Below are 20,992 nucleotides of genomic sequence, written 5' to 3'. Positions count from 1 at the left end.
GTCCCAGCATGAATCTAAATTGGTTCCCGAAAATGGACACCCCTCTCCTCACCCTCATTTACAATAAAAGAACACCTCATTCAATATAAAATTACTCTTTTTTTGTTATAAGTGTAGGATTTCTTTCACAAATAAATATTTGAAGTTTTTTTTAGAGAAAAATCAATTTTTGAAAACCTGAAAACACTTAGAGATTAGATTTTTAAAATCTGATTAAATTTCATGATCAAACAAACATTTAGAAATAAAATTTTAAAATTTACAACCAAACGCTAACTACTATCTTGAAACCTAAATTTGAAGCATTTATCCTAGTTCAAAAACAAATTAAAACTTTTTTTATAGTATTTATTTATTCTTCTTCAAGGTGGAAAAAAAAAGAAAATTGAAAAACAAAAGACAAAAAAATTAGGGATAATACATCAAATCACTCTTGAACTTGACAGCACAACTTACTTTAACACTTTAACTTTACGGACATTTATTTACCCTCCTAATCTAGTTTAAAGTGAATAAATACCACCCTAAGAATATAACATCAGTCTCACAATGACAAGTGTATTACACACGCGCCACATCATTGCCACGTCAGAACCACATAAGCACCACATTATCTAAATTTTGATTTTCATTTTTTAATTCATTTTTTCCTTCCTTTTTTAGTGATTTTTTTTCTTTTCCTTATATTTTTAAACACTAATTAATTCCTAATTCCTAATTAGTTTTAAAAAATTAAGATAATTAGTTGTGAATTTTTCTTTCGGTACTGGTTGGCCATTTACTGTTGTTGTTGGCGCCTCATTCTTATATATTTATATACTAATCAAGTTCTAATTCATAACTAATTCAAAAAAATACAAATTTATTTACATGAATTTCACAAAAATAAAATTTCTTTTTTTTACTCATCGCTTGCACCACCATTACTAAGCATCAATTTCGTAATACTGAATCTCATGAGGAGTCTTTATTTTCAAAAAAAATCTAAAATATTTGTAAAAAATTAAATCTTCAAATTAAAGAATAAAGAATATTATGTCGATCTTAAAGTTTATGTGAATTTCTATTTTTGTGTTGTTAATGAGAAAATGTACATTATGTGTGGTGTGTGATTTGAAGAAGGAGAAAGGGGATGATATTGGGTGGGGGTAGGGTGAGATAGGCAGGTAGAGGGGTGGTGGGGTTTTGAAGAAAGAGAAAAGGGGTGGAGGGGGTTTAAAGAAGAAGGGGGTGGGGGAGGGCAGTGTTGATGGTGGGCGAGAGTATGTTTGTTTTTTATTTTTATTATATATATATATATATATATTAGTGGGATCATTTTTTATTAACAAAATAATTTTACGTGCCTTCAACTTTTTTTTTAATTTTTTTTGTCACGTCAGACATTGAGGTGATATTAATTAGGATATGAGATTAGGGGTAAATAAATCCCCGTAAAATTAAAATATTAAAGTAAATTGTGATCCCTCGAAGTTGATTTGATATATTATCCCAAAAAATTATGTGGGGAAAATATTTTAGGGCGGAGAATGAGTACAACAACATCATTGTGTCTTATCTCATAAACCACAAAAATTCGTCTCTCCAAAATCAATTTCGATCCACGAATTCAATTCTTTAACTCTCTCATAAGTTTTGGTATTAAAATTCCCTTTTTCAATATTCTGTTTCATTCATAAATACTCATTTTGTTTTCAATTTCGTTCCAATTTGAATTGGAATTTGAGTTCTTGCCAGTTTTAAAGCATATGGTTTTTGTTATTTTGAATTGAAATTTGAGTGTTTTTTTTTCAGTTTTTAGCATCTGGGTTTTGTTATTTTGAATTGAAATTTGAGTTCTTGCCAGTTTTTAGCATCTGGGTTTTGTCATTTTGAATTGGATTTTGAGTTTTTTTCCCAGTTTTTTAGCGCTTGGGTTTTGTTTAAAATTTGATCTTTTGAAATGGGTTTTGCTTAATTGAGTATATAAACCAGAAAGAGGTAGATTCTTGATCTGGGATTTGGGTTTTCATGCCTAGTTGGGTTTGCTAATTGTTGGGTCATTTTTGTAGTTTTGAAGCTTTTCTTCAATGGTGATTGGAAGCAAGTATTAACCAGGTATGTGTTTGACCAAGTGTTCTTTACTTTCCTGTTTTCTTGGATGTTAAAATGTAGTAGGAAATTGATGTTTTACTTGTTTCTCGCAAATAAACGGTCCAAATGGATTTAAAGATTCCTAAAGCTAACCCTCAACTAATTTAGGATTGAGATATAGTTATTGTTGTATTTGTTAATTTGTAAGTTTATTTCAGAAAGCTGCCTTGTTTAGAAAGAATAGTTCACTTCTTTATGTGAGGTGGGGGGAAGGGGCAGAGAAAAATGAACCTACTGACAGTCTGACAGAGCCTTACTTAGCATTTCTGCAACTGTGAAGCATTAGAGTGAAATTACGATACTGATAGTATGAAGGTAACTGATCAAGAGGATCAATAAATGGTGAGTGAATCACCATATTTGGTCCAGTAATTTGGTTTAAATATCCTGGAATCATTTTGAGGTAGTGTTCTCGTTCAAGCAGTTCGAGAGTCCCCCCTTCTTCACTTCGACCCGAAAAGTAACTAGGACTAACTTAGTCACATTGAACAATGTCCATTTGTTATTATTCTAGAAATCACAATCTTCTATATAAGAATTTCTCTGTAGTCTATTTATTGGAGCATGCTATTACTTCTTTCGACGATGCAATTCTATGAACATATTCAGTTGGTGTTGCCACCTACTGTCTTATACTACGGGGGCAAGTTGAATTAATAGTGAGAATCCTTGTCCTCTTGTGCAGGAAACATGATGAGCTTCAAGGACTGGGTCCTATCACAGTTGATTACCAAGTCGGTAGCCTCATCTAGACCACTTTTAGCATCAGAGAGCTTTTTATCAGAGGAACATCCTGATCAAGAGTTTGACCGCCCAGGTAATTGCCCTTCATGTAGTATGATTAATTGTTCATCTGTAATTTCATGCTATTTCATTGGAATAATGGCTGTATGATGACCTGGCAACGGTGTTTTTGATTGTCTTATAGCTTCAACATTTCCGTAGTTAATTTCTTGTTGTTGGTTTTTGCTTTGCGTTCTTGGGTATACACAGTAGTTGAAGCATGTCTAAGTAGTTTGATGGAGCTTGATGTAGACTTTTCAGCTGAAGTTGCTCTATGCTCTTAAACAGAGATCTTCTGAAGTTTTACACAAGAAGTAGTGTTTTTGTGCTATAAGGTGGGAGCTGACCAGCTGACCTGATATTTGGTTGAATCAAGTTGTTGATCAATGTATCAGCTTTAGGTACTCTGACGAGTTCAGAGTGTGGGTAACTTTTATTGTGTATCTATTTATGTTGGTTTTCCAAAAAGTGATGGCGTGTTGACCTGAAAATATGAGGTGTATTTATAGTGTTTGGTACCTTCGGGCATGATAGTTGCGTGCTTGCTGGTGGTTTATATTGGGCAAGACTCACAAGGTAGAGGTGAATATTGAGAATAGAGGAAGTTGTAGAAATTTCGTGGCAAAAAGTATTTCCCTATTTAGGATCATTTCAAAGTTGCAAGGAAGAAGAAACAACTGAAGATTATATTAAAATTAAAAAGGTAACTGCTTAATTAGTTTTCCAGCGTTTGGGATCAGGTTGGGTTATGCTGGATTTTATGTTATTTGCTTACTGAGGACATGACCTTCGATAGGAAGTTGTGGAGAACATGGATTAGGCTGGTAGGCTAAGTTGTGTGGACTCTTCACTTTCGATGCCGCACCCGTGTCGGATTCTCCAAAAATACACTACTTTTGGAGAATTCGACACGCAACCGTTGACATTTTTGAAGAGTCCGAGCAACACAGTTGGTAGGTTAGTAGGTAGTAGTGCGTTGTCTCACTTAGTATTACTCCTATAGTTTCTTATCCTTCGATGTTCGGTACCATTTGTTGTTTCTTGCACTTCGATTATCTTGATATTTTGTTGTAGCTACATTTCCTTTTTTTTCCATAGAATGCTTAGACATACTTTCTATAGCACTGTCCCATGGCTTCTTCACTCTGATTTTTTTTCTTGACCTGCTTTGAAATGCTTTTCCTTGAGCCGAGGGTCTATAGGAAACAGCCTCTCTACCTCTCAAGGTAGGGGAGGGTCTATCGGAAATACCCTTTCTACCTCCCAAGGTAAGGTAAGGTCTATCGGAAACATTCTCTCTACCTCCCAAGGTAGGGTAAGGTCTGCTTATACTCTACCCTCCCCAGACCTCACTTGTGGGATTACACTAGGTGTGTTGTTGTTGTTGCTTATATGGTTTGCCTTTTAAGCTCTTAGAAGATAGATCTACAGCTATTTAAAAGAAAATGGAATTATGAGTTTTGTTTCTCTTTAAAATAAGCAAAAGAAATTGTAGTTTAGAAGTGAAAAATCTACTTCAGAGTTTCCCCAGTTTTTTGAATGATGTTCTACATTATCCCATCCTATGCTTTCTGAAACTTGCTACAAATTTTGCCCTCTCGTGCAACAAGGAGTACATGAATAACTTTTTCAGGCAGTTAATTGTTGAACTTCTAAACTGTTTCCTTGTAAGGTAATACCAATTTACTTTAGGCTTTATAGGTTTTGTTACATTATAGAAGGAAATAAATCCAAATGGTCCTAGGCTTCAAATTGGTGAGTTAATGAGTTCTTGTTTTGCTGACCGAGAAGAGATATCTATTACTTTATACTCTATGTAATCATAGTTAATATCATTGAGCACTGCAAATCAGTCATAACATCTTTGTCGAGATCAACTAGTTTGCTACTAGAACCGTGATGAGGCTCTTCAATTTCATTAGTTTACTACATTTGTATGGTTCTCTCTTTTTTTGATAACCGTGGTGTCCGGGCTAGTTTGCACGCACCTCGACTAATTCCACGTAGTATCTGCCATCTCTCTCGCCAACATATGTACCGGGTAACTCTATCCATCAAGGCTTGGACACATGCGAAGAAATCACCTAGTGTTTTTTGCCTCCGTTGGGAATTGAACTTGAGACCTTATGGTTCTCGAGCTACTTCATTGACTCTAGGCCACACCCTTGGGTGCACTACATTTCTACTACTTGTGTGTTGATTATTAATACAGATAAAAGTGAAGTTTTGGCTATTGCTGATAACAAATACTGTGTCTAACAATTACTACACGCTTCACATTTTAGAGTACGAGAGTAAAACCAATTGATATTCGATTTGAACCCAGATTCCAGATGCTTAGAACCCCCTGAATCTTCTTTATATGATGGTACTTGAGTCCTAGAGTCTAAGATGTAAAATGTGACATATATATTATATTAGTGATAGTAAAAGAAAATAAATAATTGTGAAAAAGATAATTTGATAGAGAAAACACCACGTCGAATTTAAATCTTTGAATTTTTTAATGAATTTAAATTTTTGAAATTTGTGAGAGACTGAGAGATGTATAGTAACAGAATTCTGTCAAACGTTCTGGGAGTCCCAAAATAGAAAGTGGCATATAAATTGGGGATGGAGGAAGTAGATCATTTCTGAAAACAAAATCAATAGTCTTGGAAACAGCATAATCAAATACTTTCAAATGCATATATTGGGAACAAAAATAACAAGATAATTTAGAACTTGTGGACAGGAGGAGATTTTTTCCAACTCTCGGTACGAAGTAGCTTATTATTTAATTATTTGTATTTTCTTACTAAGGGAGTGATTGAAGGCTGAAGAGAGAGTGTGTGTGTCATCACTCATCACAATCACTGTTCTTTTTTAATCAAACAACAGTCTCCTACATTTCTTCTTTATCATCCCTATGTAGTAGTGTGTTTATTATTTATGTAGACCATCAATGTGTGTGCATCCATAGTGCTACGGTTCATTGGGGTAACCTGTGACTGCTATTAATTCCAGATTTTTGTTCCCAAGGCACATTTCACACTTTGAATGGATTAGGCACTTTCTTTTGTTCTCATAAGTAATAAATTCCCTAGAATATCAAGTGATTCGAAAACGAAAAGAAGCACAAAAAGACCAGAATTACTGTTGACGTGTGTAAAAGATGATGACAACAAATAAAACTATGTATCAATGTTTTATCTGTTGATAAGAGCGAGCCTATATGCATATCCTGTTATGTCGTAAAGGTTGTTATGTTGGGCTCCGTAGTTAGTGTCAACTGAAATAGCATTTACTCTGGCATATCCTTTTGGACTTTATCGTTCTAGTTAACTGGATAGTGGATAGTTTTCGAAGAATCTTATGAATGTTATAGAATAATGCCAGCACATATGCACTTTGCTATTAATTATTGACTGTTGGTCTCCACATATATCACTGTTGTCTCAAATTATTGATGGCATTCTTTTCTTCTTTTGGTTCAGCTCACACTACTGATTTGGTTACAACAACTAGATTAGCCAATACAATACAATCTTCCAATGATAATCAGGAGAGTACAAGTAATTTCCATTCACAACAACGGATGGGCGAAGATTCTTTTCCGTCGGATTTTAGGGTTGATGAGAAGCCTAGTCCAGTGGTAAAGATTGAAGCCCTTCAGATTAAGTTCTTGCGCCTTCTTAAACGTTTTGGCTTGTCCGAGGACAACCTTCTGGTGTCAAAGGTCTTATACCGGATCCAGCTGGCATCACTGATACGGGCAAGAGAATCAGATTTAAAAAGGGCAAATCTTAAAATTGAGAGAGCCCGTGTAATAGCAGCAGAACAAGAAGCTGCTGGTCGACCACAACTGGATTTCTCATTTAAGATCCTTGTTCTGGGTAGAACTGGAGTTGGCAAGAGTTCAACCATAAATTCTATTTTTGACCAATCAAGAGCAACAACCAACGCGTTCAAGCCTGCAACTGACCATATTCAAGAGATTGTGGGAACGGTAAATGGCATCAGAGTATCGTTTATTGACACTCCTGGTTTATTGCCTCCCTCAGCCAGTAATGTCCGAAAAAACAAGAAGATATTGCATTCTGTGAAACGTTTTTTAAGGAAACAAACGCCTGATATGGTACTGTATTTTGAGCGCCTGGATTTGATCAACACGGGCTACAGTGATTTCCCCTTGTTGAAGCTTATTACGGAAGTCTTTGGTCCTGCAATTTGGTTTAATACAATCCTAGTCATGACTCATTCTTCCTTCAATCTTCCCGAAGGAACAAACGGATATCCTGTTAACTATGAATCTTTTGTCACCACCTGCACAGATTTGGTCCAACATTATATTCACCAGGCAGTCTCTGACACAAAGCTCGAAAATCCTGTAATTTTGGTGGAGAATGATCCCAATTGTAAGACCAACAATGCTGGAGAGAAAATTCTCCCTAACGGGCAGGTGTGGAAGTCTCAGTTATTGTTGCTGTGCATATGCACCAAAGTTCTAAGTGATGTTAATACCCTATTGGACTTTGAAGACAGCATAAAGGTGGGGCCATCAAATGTAGGCCGATTGCCTTCTCTTCCGCATCTTCTTTCATCCTTTCTAAAGCATCGTGCTCAGGTAAGACATGGCGGAGCTGAGAATGAAATTGATGAGGTTTCTCTTTTAGACTCAGATGATGAAGACGAGGAATATGATCAGTTACCTCCTATTCGGATACTGACCAAGTCTCAGTTTGAAAGGTTGAGTAGTTCCCAAAAGAAAGATTATCTTGACGAATTAGACTACCGGGAAACCCTCTATTTGAAAAAACAACTGATGGAAGAAGCTCGTCGACAAAGAGAAAAGAGAGTTTCTTCGAGTGAGGGTAAAGCAGCCCCGGATGATGAGTCTGATAACCAGCAGGAGGGCCCTCCAGAACCAGTTCTCTTGCCAGATATGGCTATTCCTCCAAGCTTCGATTCAGATTCCCCTATCCACAGATACAGGTGTCTCATCACCAGTGAACAGTGGCTTGCAAGACCAGTCCTTGATCCCAATGGATGGGACCATGATGTGAGCTTTGATGGCATTAACCTCGAGAGCAGTGCAGAAATAAGGAAAAACATCTTTGCCTCGGTTAATGGACAAATGAGCAAGGACAAACAAGACTTCAGTATTCAATCCGAGTTTGCTGCAGCTTTCACCAATCCAGGTGGGCCCACTTATGCGGTAGGTCTTGATGTTCAATCTGCCAATAAGGAGCTGATATGCACTATTCACAGTAACGCAAAGGTAAGAAATTTAAGAAATAATGTCACTGAATGCGGTATTTCTGTAATACCATTTGGGGATAAGTACTTTCTTGGTGCCAAGTGTGAAGACAGTTTTTCAATTGGAAAGAGACTGAAATTCAATGTGAACGCTGGTCGGATGGGGGGTGCTGGGCAAGCAGCCTATGGTGGGAGCTTTGTAGCTACTTTAAGAGGAAGGGATTATCCAGTGAGAAATGAAAGTCTGAGTCTCTCGATGACAGTTCTCTCTCTTAACAAAGAAACGGTGTTGAGCGGAAACTTGCAAACTGACTTCAGAGTGAGCCGAGGTACAAACATGTCAGTGAGTGCAAACCTCAATAACCGGAAGATGGGCCAGGTTTCCATCAAGACAAGCAGCTCTGAGCGCATGGAAATAGCTTTTATCGCACTTTTCTCCATCGCGAGAGCCCTGTTGCGCAGAAAGAGAAATGACCAACTTATTGAAAACTCCCTGGAAGTGAGATGAATGTTTCCTTTCAATTCAAAGGGGCCTCTAAATTTTTGTTTAGTAGCCGGCCTCTCTAGGCTTTCAAGCTGGGGAGGTATTTCACATCAAGCGAAGGTTGGTATGTTTTCGTTGTTTTTAGATCAATTTTATCAAATCCAGGATAGGTAAAAAGACACTTTTTTTGGTGTCAAGTTAAGTTGACATGGCTGTAGTTTTGTATCTGAGTAATAATTGTATAGTAGATCAACTTAGAAGAGCATACAAAAGTTTTCTGCAGTTCTTGTAATAATAATTAGCTTGAAAAAAGCTAGCAGGATCCTAGTTTTGATGCCAGAAGGATGATTTTTTTCGACGCATTTTCTAGTATTAGATGATTTATTGTGCTCTTTTGAGCAATAACATCCATCTTTCTCCTTCACCAATCCGTTAAGCTATATTCAATGCCCCCTCCCCTCAGCATCTAAATGAACAATGACATAATTTTAGGTTTCATATTCGGCATCTGTTCAAGTTTTAGTGGATAGAGTTCTCTGTATGTATTGGTGGAAGGTAACAAATGTATTTTGGAGTTAATCGAGGTGCACGAAAGTTGATTCGGACACCGAGGTTATAGAAGAAAATAATGTATATGAATTGGTGGAAGATAACAAATGTATTATAGAAGAAAATAATGTATATGTATTGGTGGAAGATAACAAATGTATTATGGAGTTAATCGAGGTGTACAAAAGTTGATTCGGACACCGAGGTTATAGAAGAAAATAAAGAAATTGAGGAAGTAAAGATTGAATCTATTAGTAGCAACTTTGCATGTTGTGTTCTTTCTTCATCTCTCATTGAATTTGAACCATTGTTCATATGTTGGAAGGATTTATTTCTAAAAAGCAAGTTATCAGGTGGATCTCTTTTTTAAAAAAAAATCTTTAGGCAATAATGGGGTTTTGGTATTCCTTCTCAAGCTTCTATTTCTTCCGCGAAAGAAGATTTGAGAAAAGATGGAATATTTAAGATGTGTTTTCAGAACGAACAAGATACGGATTGAGAGGGGGGGGTTAGCAAGGTTAGACAAGATTGGAATGGGCATAGAAACATGTATTGATGTACTACATGGCTAATGCTCCCAGATTGATGCAATGTATTCCATCAGTTGACTGAAGACTTGATTATTGGCATATTGATCGGTCCAACACGGATTGAAATAGGAATCGGTTCGTCAGAAAGCTTTTGAAAACGCAGTAATTAAAAGACACAAGAACATTTTTTTTTAAACAAGACAAAGTAAATGAGAATGGAACCCATATTTGTCAAACGTAGTAGTTTCTCCATCTTAAATTAAAGACGTGTATAATCCTTTAAATTTTGGTGTTAAGACTTGTTATGTAGAATGTTGTAATTAGAAAACTTACTAAATATATGAAGAGACTCTTTTTTGGACAAACCAAAAAGGAAAGTAATGTTTTTACACTTGATAGATGTCTGAATGTGAATAATTCAGATCTTGGATCATTAAGTACATTTATTTACATTAAGATTTAAACACTTATTTAGTTTGAATAAGTTGTTAATCATTAAGATCTTGAATAAAGTCTTGATATCTTAAAGATATTTTTGTGCGAATAATATACGTTCATGCATAACTTCCATACCAAGGTTAGCACGGTTGATGATATCAGCCCTAAATCTCCAAATTCAGCGAATGGAGCAAGAGCGTCTTCTTTCCTTTCTCGACGGTGAAGTAAGACCAGAGGTAGTTAAAACCCTTTATTTCAGGGAGATCGACCCAATTCTGGCATTTATGGTGGTGGACATACTCGATTGGAATGGGAAGAACTTCATCACAACTCGGTTCACAATCACCGACCATCTCTGTCATCATAATTACTATTATCACTATTGTTAACCATCACCACCATCGCCAACCACCAACCAACACCACAAGCATAACCACCACTAGCAATCATCATCGCTTTCAATCACTATTGTCGGTCTCTATCATAACTATCATCTCCATCATTATAATTATATCTATTATCACCACCATCGCAATCGTCACCATCATCATCACCACCGCGGCCACCTCTGTTATCACTATCAGTCAGTACTGTCATTGCCGTCAATCCCTATTACCAGATGCCTTCACCATCACAACAAACATTACCACTAACTGTCACCAACACCATCGTTAATCACCACACATTATTTAGTCACCATCACCAACTACTAACATTAACCAACTTCACCATTAGAACTACCACTACCAACCGCCATAATTGTCGTCCCCACCACGGCCACATCCGTCATCACTATCAGCCGCTACTGCCATTGCGGTCACTCCCTATTATCAACTGCCTCCACCATCATGATTAACATTGTCACTAACTGTCACCAACACCGTCATCAACTACCATCACCAGCTACTAACATCAACCAACTTCACCATCACAGCTATCATCACCAACCATTACTATAGCATCAGTCACTACAACATTAACCATCTTCAGCATCACAACTATCACCACCACTATAACTCGCCACTAGCACCAACCATCACTATCACTACAACTACAAATCATCTCCATCAGCACCATATCAAACCATCTCCACTATCACTAGCAAATATAAATATTTCATTTTTCTAATCAAATAATAATTTAATTTTATTTAATAAATATTTTTTCTAATATCTAATTTTTATTTGAATTGTATATTTATTAAATTTAAAAATAAATAAATTATACACATCCAAATATAAAAAAATAAACAGTTCTAATCATTCAATAATCAAATCCCGAGACAATATCTTAATTATTCACATTCAAACATTTAAATCTTAATAAAAATAAATATGGTCTAAGATACTTAAATTACGATGAAAGGAGTGATATTTTTTTTCTCAACATTGTAGGATTTTTTTTTCCAAAACATACACAAAATCAAGCTTCGGATCTCGCTAAAAACTTCCAATCTCATCGATAGTTTCATGTATCAATTTTATATAAAATATGTATATAACTGTATTAAAAAATATTTTACTCCCCAATAGTCAATAGAAGTCATGATGTTTAATAAAAAATGACTTCAGCAATTTTGCATTATTATATTTGCACAGGTAGCTAGCTTCCTCCCGTATCATATTTCTTCGTGACGTGATATGCTGCTCAATTTTATTTTATTAAAAATAAATTAAGAGAATATTCTTGCAAAATGCCTTTTTATCTTTTTTGACCAGTCATACGAGCTCATATGTCTAATTCGCTCATATTTTAATAAAATCAGAAAGTGATTTTTTAAATTGGTACAATTTGAATTTCAATCCGTAAGAATATGAGCAAGTAAAAGTAAAATATATATAAATATGGGTAAAATATAAAAAGTGAGGAAACATTTAGGGTGGGTTTTGGTATTTTTCAAAAAATATTTTTAAATTTTTCATGTCTGATTGCTTGAATATTTTCGCCATCGTTGTTGAAAACATTTTATGTTGAGTTATTTTTATTCTCTTCATATTTAATTTAATTCGCTCATTTGCCATCACTAAATCTAACTTTATAGAAATCATAATAAAGCAAGAAATCCATCATTCAAAATCCCAAAAATGCAAAAGGACTAATCGGAGATTTTGCTGGTTTCTTTCTTAATACAATAATTTCTTTTCTTTATAAGGCACTTATCTTGGCCCCATTGCTAGATGGGATCTTTGACTATTCCTTGCCTATGATTTCACTTGTTAAGATTACACCCGGTTCTCCACTTGACTGATAAGACATAAATACACTTTCGATTTGTCATATCACATAAAAAATAGTCGCAAACTCTTGTACGAATGCGAAACTCTTAGAGTCTGTTTAGATTGATTGAAAAAAAGCATTTTTTAAGTTAAAAAATAAAAAGTCAAACTTAAATGACTTGTAAGTTAAAAAATAAAAAGTAGAGAGAGTCCTACTTTTGATTTTTAACTTATTTTAAGTCAGTTTTAACTTATTTTAACTTATTTTTAAATTTTTCAAACACTCTTATAAGCCAAAAATGACCCAACTTTTAAGTCAATCCAAACAAGCTCTTAATAAAATCATGAGAGAAGTGTTGAAAACACTCCTAAACTTAACGAGAATTAAGAAGGGTATTTCAATCATGTTGCAAGATCGAATGTGTATTTAGGTTCAGTTAGCCAAGTAAAAAGGTGTTTTTAAGGCTGTCAATAGTTCGGGGATAAAACTTATAATTCGCGCTGAGTTTAAAAGAATTTTCAATACTTCTCTCAAATAAAAATAATATATTTCATGTAATTTCACGAAGTCTGAAAAAAATAATGTATGTCCATAGATCTTATTCTATATTGAGAGATGAACAAATTCTTGATTCAATTCAAGTAAAAACACTACAAATCAGTTCGAAAAAGAAAGAAGAAGGCAAACAATGAGAATGAAGAAGTCAAGATAACTTTATTATTTGTTATAAGTTATAACCAATTAAAATAATTATGTATTTAGCTTTGCTAGAGTTTTGTCCACCTGTATATTTTATATATCACAAGTTATCTATTCATTTTTCATTTTTTTTAAAAATATTTGTTATCGCAACTAATTAGTATTAAAAAAAAATTAAAAAAGAGTGGACAGAAAGATGCAATGTATAATTATTTTTTGAAAAAAAAACTATCATTTTGTTTGCGATTAATTCTTTTAATAAAATCCAACCAATTAAGAAAGTCTATTATTAAATATTAGGAATGTCCTTAATAAGTGATTAGAAATGATCATGACTGTTAAAACACAATGATTGCCACAACCATGCATTCTTTTAGTAGTTGATTTATAAGCATTTGATAAAAAGCATTTTCGTCCAATAGGTCCTACACGATACAAATCTAAATAAATCAAAATTCAATATAAATTTTAAACACTAAATAAAAAAATAAGCAAAAAGAAAATCTAAGAATTCATTTCAAGATCCCTTTATAACAACAAGTACATACATCCACAATCAAACATAATTATATCAAACACTTTAACTTTGATAATGTATATCAAATGACAACTAAACACTTCAATCCTATCCTCATTATGTCTCGTTAAACATTCACACATAAATTTCAAAAATATCTCTATAATCATTTTGTAAGTTGGAGATTAATACGAGTTTGAATGCTTAGTTGTCTGTAGAAATCAAGTTCAGGGCGAAGAACCCCATAAAACCTCAGCAACAATGGTGGCAGCTTCAGCATCAGTATTGCAAGCTTCTCTAATCTTCTTCAATATTTCTTGTTTAAATCCCCTTTTTTCTCTTTGCCTTAATCCTTCTCCTACTTCCAATTGTACTGTAAATCTTGCTACACAGCTTGCAAATGGATGTCTCTCTAAAAATCTCTTTTCTCCGTATCCCCTTTTCTTCTTCTTCTTCTTCTTGTTCGTCTTCCCTTTGTCTTCGTCGTCTTCTTCTTCTTCACTTTCCAAATGAACTTTTCCTAAATCAATCAAATCACCACCTAAATCAGACCTCTGTAATTCCACCAATTTCTTAATCAACCCGCAATTCAACATTGCTTCTACAGCTTCTTTTCTCCCAAAATATCCGATTTCAAGTACGAAATCCATCGCCGTTACCTTCATTTTGCAAAATCAAAAATTTCGTTAAAAGTATTCAATATTTAATCAAAAGAAGGGTGTTCAACTGATTCATTACCTTCATTGCCAAATCATCTGAGTTTAAGTACGAAATTGCCTTGCAAATTCCACCAACGGATTCGATTACATCAACGAGAGGACTTCTAATTGCTTTTATGAGCGAAGATAAAACTTCCAACGAACACAATGAATCCATTGAAATTAAAGCTTTTATTGTTTGACCCGTTAATACTTGCCCTACAAAAACGTCTTTGTTGAAAAGTACAACTTCTTTCAAAGCGTATCCGGCTTTTTCACGCACTTTTTGAGGCACATTACAGTTGCAGCAGAGAAGAAATTCAAGTTCTGACAAAATTTTTGATTTCAACAACAAATCCTGAAGGTTTATGTTGAAACCCTGACTTAATCGATCGTGGAAAAGAGTTAATTTCTCAACAATTTCATCTTCTTCTTCTTCGTATTGTGATGAATTTGATTCCAAACGGATTTGTTGGAGCTGATTAGTGAAATTCGTAATCGATTCTCGATCAATCCAAGCTTGAATTTCCGATTCGATTGATTCGGCGACTCGTGTGATTTCATGAGTTTTGACTCGACGAGTGAGGAATGATTTGATTCTACCATGTTTGTGTTTGGATTTATGTAAGGAAGAGATTAGGGTTTTGAGATCGGAGAGATGGTGAGAGAGGTTTAAGAGGTTTGGGTCGGAGGAGAGAAGTGAATCGGAGTCGGTGTTGAGGTCGAGTAAAGCTTTAATCGCGGATGAAGATGAGTCGGATTCGGATGAATCGGATTCTGGATTGGATTGTAGTTGTTGTGAAGCTTGTTTTAGTGCTTCGAGAACTTTTAGTATTTGCTGTGTTTCTTCTTCGTCCTCCATTGATGTTGTTTTTGAAGCTTTTGGAGAAGAGAAAACAAAAATGGAGGCTCAGGTTTGACAAATGGAAGCTTTGAGAGGAGAAAATGGAGACAAATGGAGGGAAGGGGAAAACTATATTATAAGATATTGTAATTTGTTTATCGAATTTTAACTTAATAGATTGAAAACATAATTGATAAAGTTAGCAGGCCTGTTTTGAATTCTATTAATTAATAATTAGATTGTGCCATATCATTGAATTTAGAGTAGGAAATTCATGAATTTATGTCTGTAAAAAATAATTTCTAGCAGAAATGTATTTTCCATTCCATCAAGTGATTTAGGTTCTTCATTAGCATTAAGATCGAATTAACTTTAGGAAATTACAAACGGTTTAGAATAGACTTTTATGATTCGAGAGCTTAGTGCACGTAGATCTGTGTGGTCTGACGCTTTTTTAGTCCTAGTAAAAATTTAGTGCATTAAACCCTTTTTTTATAAATAAATAAAAAATTAGAGAAGATTTTTAATTATATGACCTTAAACTAGAAATATATAGAATATATTAAAATACTATTTAATTTTATGATTTTAAATATGTTAATTTCTCAACTTGGGAAATAGTTAATTTAAGTAGGCATTTAAATATGCGTTATGAAATTATGATTTCAAATCTTAAATTTTCAGAAAGTATGATTTGCGATTCCAAATTATTAAAATTTTGAAATATAAAACTTGATACATAAGTTTACATATTAAAAAAAAACTAATAGTTTAATTTTGTAAAGAAAGACTTATGTTCAGCGTGAAGACTGAAGAGATGGTCTGTATACTACTATTGTTGACTAGTGATTTTTTATAAAATTATGTATATTTGAAAATTTGTATTTATGAATTTGTTTTAGAAATATGTAATGATATATTTGTTTATAACCTATAATTTGATCATTTGATAAGATTGTATGAGAATTTAGAAAATTTTGATAAAATTTCACAAGTTGTGAAAAAATACAACTTAAAAATTTAAATTATGTGTCCAAATAAAACTTTAACTTCAATTGAATCTGATTTCAAATCATAATTTCATATCGCATGTCCAAACATGCACTAATAATAAGCAAAGGTTTGATCGAAATGAAGAATTAGTGATTGGGAAAAATATTTTTTCTTTTTTAATTATATTACGTATTCCTTGTGATGCAATTTTTTTTGGGTCCACGTAGTTAGGGATGACAATGGGGCGAGGCGGGGTGGGTACGGAGCGGGTTTAGAGCTAGGCGGGGGTGGGGCGGGTTTAGAGTTATGCGGGGCGGATTGAAAGAATTATTATCAAAATTAATGCATGGTGGGGCGGGTTGCGGATTTATGCGAGTTTAAGGTATCAAATAGGAACCAGAAGAAAATTAAATCTTTGTAATTAGTAAAAATCAAATATATAAACTTTTTATATTAAACTTTGACTTTAATTTTAACTTCTTCTTCTTTTAAAAAAAAAATTAAAACTAGACAAATGTTAATTAGAGTTAATTAGAGATTAAAAAACAATTATTGAAATGTTAAATAGAAACAATTAATTAGTTATTGAGATGTTAATTAGCGAAAAATGAAAAAAAATTTATCAATTTTATTTTTCATATTAAACTCATTTAAAAAAGACAAAACATAAAAATTTATTTGGGTCGAATCTATATGGGGCAGGACGAAACGGATTGAAAATAAAAAAATTATTATATAAAACGGGACAGAACAGAGCGATTTAAAAATTTTATGGATTGAGCTCAACCCGCCCTACGCCCCGTCCCATTCCTACCCGTAGTGGAAATTTAGAATTTCGTGTTGTTTTTTTTGTGTGTGTGAACACGATCTCTTCCAAATTCAAGGGATTCACACATGGTTGAAGTTGTTTTTGTTGACTTTCCTTGCTTTACATGTGTTTAAAAAAATTAAATGATTGTTCTTAAATGAATAAAGAGAAATTATCAAATCATTTAGAAACCAAAAAAAGAATGTCATAAATAAAGCATAAGCAAAAATAGAATGTTTTATGATCGAATTATGAAGAAAAACAAGAGTAAGTGATTTAACAGAAAATGACATATACGTAGATTATGAAGAACATGTTCGTAAATAGAAATAAATAAAGGTCGATGATTAGAGTTTGAACTATTATTAGGTATAGTAGAATTTTGTTTTCTCATCATAATGAAAGTGCAGGGTCCAAATCTGAAGTTTATGTACTCTATTTATTTTATTTTAATTTAATTTGACTATTTTTAATATTTGTACGTTAGATATTTTTCTTTCTTTAATATTTTCATCTTAACATTTTATTTTTTATTTTCTTTTATTTATTTTTTAAGCTAATAATCTATGAAAAATAATATCTCCATGACATATTCCAAAGGGATATATATAGATTCGAATATCATACACACGTTTCATTTAATTAATTAACATATTTTAATTTATGACTTTTGTGTAGGGCTGGTCAACATCAACCCTTCTACAATTCCTAGTAAATGTTCAAAATGAGTGGAATTACGATATTATGAACAGTTTGGTCCGTGGAATAAAAATAAAAATTTAAAAATTTTATGACATTATTTATTTTGTAGGTTCGATAAAGGATATTATTTAATTTTAAAATTATTTTATTTTATTATTTTAGTATAATAGTGGGATAGGTTATTTCATAAAGATGGTGAGATAAAATAATCTCAATCGATTTCATTCCAACGATCAAACGATCCTTAGGGGTTTGGATTGTTTTCTGATGGCAGGCGCATCGCGCAATTAAGTTCATGGTAGCAGTAAAATAAATAAAAGATTTTATGATAATTATTTAGTGACAATAATATAATATTGATATTTATAATCTGTTATTTAATATAAATGTCACTAAAAACTTTAGTCATTCTAAATGTAATGACATTTACTCAATTTTCATTAAATATTTTTGCTGCTATATTAAGGAAAATTCATTGCCACCAAATATTTATTTTGTAGTGTAATTTTGTGCTACTAACTTTTCAATCAAGTGCGATAATCAATTATGTGAATATTAATGATTCATCTCAATACATAATTATTCATCTCAACTCTTGTACCCGATGGAATATACTATTGTGATATTGTTATCCAATAAAATTAACCGGTTTCATGATGGGAAGTTATCCGAGTAGACTCCAAACAGGTCAACCAATTTGACTATCATAATTCATAGGAAAACTAAACTTTTAGTTCTAATGACAAACCTTCTACCACAAAAAGTATCTATTTCAAGATTTTTATGTACAATTAAATTGATGAAATATCGAAAAATTATTTCATTCATAACAGATGAATATGTTTTTTTATAGTTGACACCGGGTCTTTGAGAGGATCCTTGTGCAACAAGGCGTGCCTTGTATCTTACAATTTTATTTCTCTCATTTCGTTTTCGCATAAAAACCTATTTATAGCCAACTGGTTTTACACCTTCAGGGGTTTGGACTACAGGTCCAAAAACCTCACATTTAGCAAGTGAGTCTAATTCTGATTGAATTGTCTTTTGTCATTCTGGCCAATCACATCTACGTCGACATTCTTCGACGGATTTAGGCTCAAGACTTTCACTATCTTGCATGAGGTTAAGTACAACATTATATGCAAAAACATTATCAATTGTGATTTTCAATCAATCTAAATTTATCTCATCACCGGTAGAACTAATTGAAAGTTCTTCATTCACTTGAATCTCGGGTTCACTGATTTCTTCAGGAATATCAGAATTACTCAAATCTAGACCTTCTTCAGGAGGGTCTTTTGTAGTATCATTTTTGTTATTCCTCACGCTTCTCTTTCTAGGATCTTTATCCTTTGAACCCAATGGTCTACCACGCTTCAGGCGTGTTTGGATTTAAAAGCTATGATACTAGTAGATGGTCATTTTAGGACATCAATCTGGACAGACACATTTACTGTAGGGATATGTGACTTAGTTATCTGGCCGAGTTGGATTTTTAGTAAGGGCATTTTAGACTTTTTCCAAATTGTTAGCTAATGAACCTAGCCATTTTTAGGACCTAATTCAACTCTATAAATTAACCTAAACCTCTAATTCTATTCATTCTTCTACAATTCACCTACTCAAATATTTTTCTCTCTACAAAAGAATCTCAAAGGCTCTATTGAAGACTTTAAGTAAATTCACTCAAGCTCTCCATCAAAACTCTCAAGCTCTTCCAAATTATTTGGTCTTCTTACTTAAGGTATGTGGGTATTGATTCATGGATTCTTTCATCCATGAAGCTCAATCAATTTCTCAAGGTTTTCTATCAAATTGAAGTATGGTATTTTATGGGTTTTATGATCTCTATTCCTATTGCATGAATTATGATTCAAAGTATAATCATGAGTCTATTTTGATATAAATTGATGGTTATTGGATTAAATTGAAGAGTTTTTCCATGAATTCTCCTATTTTGATTTCTAGGGTTCATGATGAAAATTATGAGTAATTTCAATTATACTTTCTAATGATATTATCTATATGAATCATGTATGGGCTGATATAAAGTTTATGATCATGCATGTTTTCAAGTCAATTACATGATTTTCAAATCAATTGATCATGCATTCATGTCTTACCCTAATTTCAATTATAAGCTATGATCATGAATTTCTAAGTATGAATTATGTCTATGTATGTATGGTTATAATGATGAAAGGAAAATTCTCATATTATAAGTATGTTATGAAAATGAGCTACTCTATGATTTCAAACCAATTATAATGACTATGATATATAAAATTATGATTTCTATGCTATGCATATATTCCGTGGGATTTGACTTAGCACCGAATGTGGACTTGAGGTGGGGGCTCAAAATATGAAGTCCTTATATAAAGTCTCTTGTCTCATAACTACGTGCCACCGTAGGTTGTCTTCATGGCCTAGCTATTGGATCCACATATAGTGTATGTATGACCCGCCTAGCGGGGTAGAGTCTACCTTGGCAAGTAGATTCCCTTTTCCTCTGATGTAGGGGCAATATTGGGATTCCATATTATAGCTCGCATGATCTTATTATCGGTTATGGTTCCTATCCCACATATGTATGGTCCTTGTTATGTTTTAAATGACTAATCCTATCTTTTACTTTATATGATACTTTTATGATTTATTATGCATTGATCCTTCTTAAAGACTACTTATGATTATTGTTTTACTACTTTTCCTATCATGCTAATTAAAATGGTCATTTGTACAAACATGGTTTTCTATGCATTGTATTGCCTACATACTTAATACATTCCAACGTACTAATGCATACTTTTGCCTACATTGTCTCATAATGTAGGGGTTGAGGTTGGAGATCATATTCCTCTACATGGCTAGTTAAGCCTTCATATCGGCGTTGTTTGTGGTGAGTCCTCATCTATTAAAGACTAGTCATCGAGTTGGTTAATATTTTCAAAAACCTTTGTTATGTTTCTTATTGAAGGTGATCTAGGGACATGTCTTAGCCCCCGCCCATATTCATAAATAGAGGCATCTAGTTGGACAAATATTTCGAGTCTATGTTGTCATGTGACATTCTTCATTGACTATTCATTGTTTAGACTCTCTTATGATGTTTCATCTTTTGCTTTACCTTATGAATGCTTATGATATGTACAAGAGATTTGGTTGGAGCCCTTCAGAGTTTCGATCGCTGTGTTACGCCTAGGCCCTAGGTCGGATCGTGACATGAAGAAAGGAGAAAAGCATTTTGGAGGTGTGCCAAAGCTAGTTTTGAGGTAAAATTAGATGAGTTGGAATATATGGAAACACTTGGTGAGAAAATATGTGAGTCATTGCTTGTTTATAACAAAGAATATTGG

The 20,992-nt window shown here is 33.5% G+C and overlaps 2 protein-coding genes across 4 annotated transcripts; one reads left to right on the top strand and one right to left on the bottom strand.

Annotated features, from left to right (window-relative positions):
- Nucleotides 1–1,510: 1,510 nt before the first annotated feature.
- LOC129891434 (translocase of chloroplast 90, chloroplastic) lies at nucleotides 1,511–9,060 on the top strand. 3 transcript variants are annotated; one of them, XM_055966800.1, is made up of 4 exons: nucleotides 1,511–1,638; nucleotides 2,052–2,097; nucleotides 2,819–2,950; nucleotides 6,393–9,060. In XM_055966800.1, exons 3-4 carry the CDS (start codon nucleotides 2,824–2,826, stop codon nucleotides 8,660–8,662), a joined length of 2,397 nt encoding a protein of 798 aa, XP_055822775.1. In that variant the 5' UTR covers nucleotides 1,511–1,638; nucleotides 2,052–2,097; nucleotides 2,819–2,823; the 3' UTR covers nucleotides 8,663–9,060. The 3 variants fall into 3 exon arrangements, with proteins under 3 accessions (XP_055822775.1, XP_055822776.1, XP_055822774.1); XM_055966801.1 differs by lacking the exon at nucleotides 1,511–1,638 and adding an exon at nucleotides 1,771–1,980; XM_055966799.1 differs by lacking the exon at nucleotides 1,511–1,638 and having other exon boundaries at nucleotides 1,772–2,097.
- Nucleotides 9,061–13,579: 4,519 nt separating this feature from the next.
- LOC129891433 (uncharacterized) lies at nucleotides 13,580–15,295 on the bottom strand. The gene is made up of 2 exons (XM_055966798.1): nucleotides 14,327–15,295; nucleotides 13,580–14,247 (listed from the first exon to the last, which is right to left on the bottom strand). Exons 1-2 carry the CDS (start codon nucleotides 15,146–15,148, stop codon nucleotides 13,816–13,818), a joined length of 1,254 nt encoding a protein of 417 aa, XP_055822773.1. The 5' UTR covers nucleotides 15,149–15,295; the 3' UTR covers nucleotides 13,580–13,815.
- Between the last annotated feature and the right edge of the window lie 5,697 nt (nucleotides 15,296–20,992).

The sequence above is a fragment of the Solanum dulcamara genome, chromosome 6, assembly GCF_947179165.1.
Source record: "Solanum dulcamara chromosome 6, daSolDulc1.2, whole genome shotgun sequence".
Taxonomy (NCBI): Eukaryota; Viridiplantae; Streptophyta; class Magnoliopsida; order Solanales; family Solanaceae; genus Solanum; species Solanum dulcamara.
Note: the sequence above shows the minus strand (reverse complement) of the source record. Positions and strands in the feature narration are given on the sequence as shown.

Bases quoted from the DNA above. Each gene is read 5' to 3' on its own strand.
- LOC129891434 (XM_055966800.1), top strand. From the start codon at position 2,824: ATGATGAGCTTCAAGGACTGGGTCCTATCACAGTTGATTACCAAGTCG. The intron at 2,951-6,392 runs GTAATTGCCCTT...CTTTTGGTTCAG, and splicing joins TCAAGAGTTTGACCGCCCAG to CTCACACTACTGATTTGGTT.
- LOC129891433 (XM_055966798.1), bottom strand. From the start codon at position 15,148: ATGGAGGACGAAGAAGAAACACAGCAAATACTAAAAGTTCTCGAAGCA. The intron at 14,248-14,326 runs GTAATGAATCAG...TGCAAAATGAAG, and splicing joins CAGATGATTTGGCAATGAAG to GTAACGGCGATGGATTTCGT.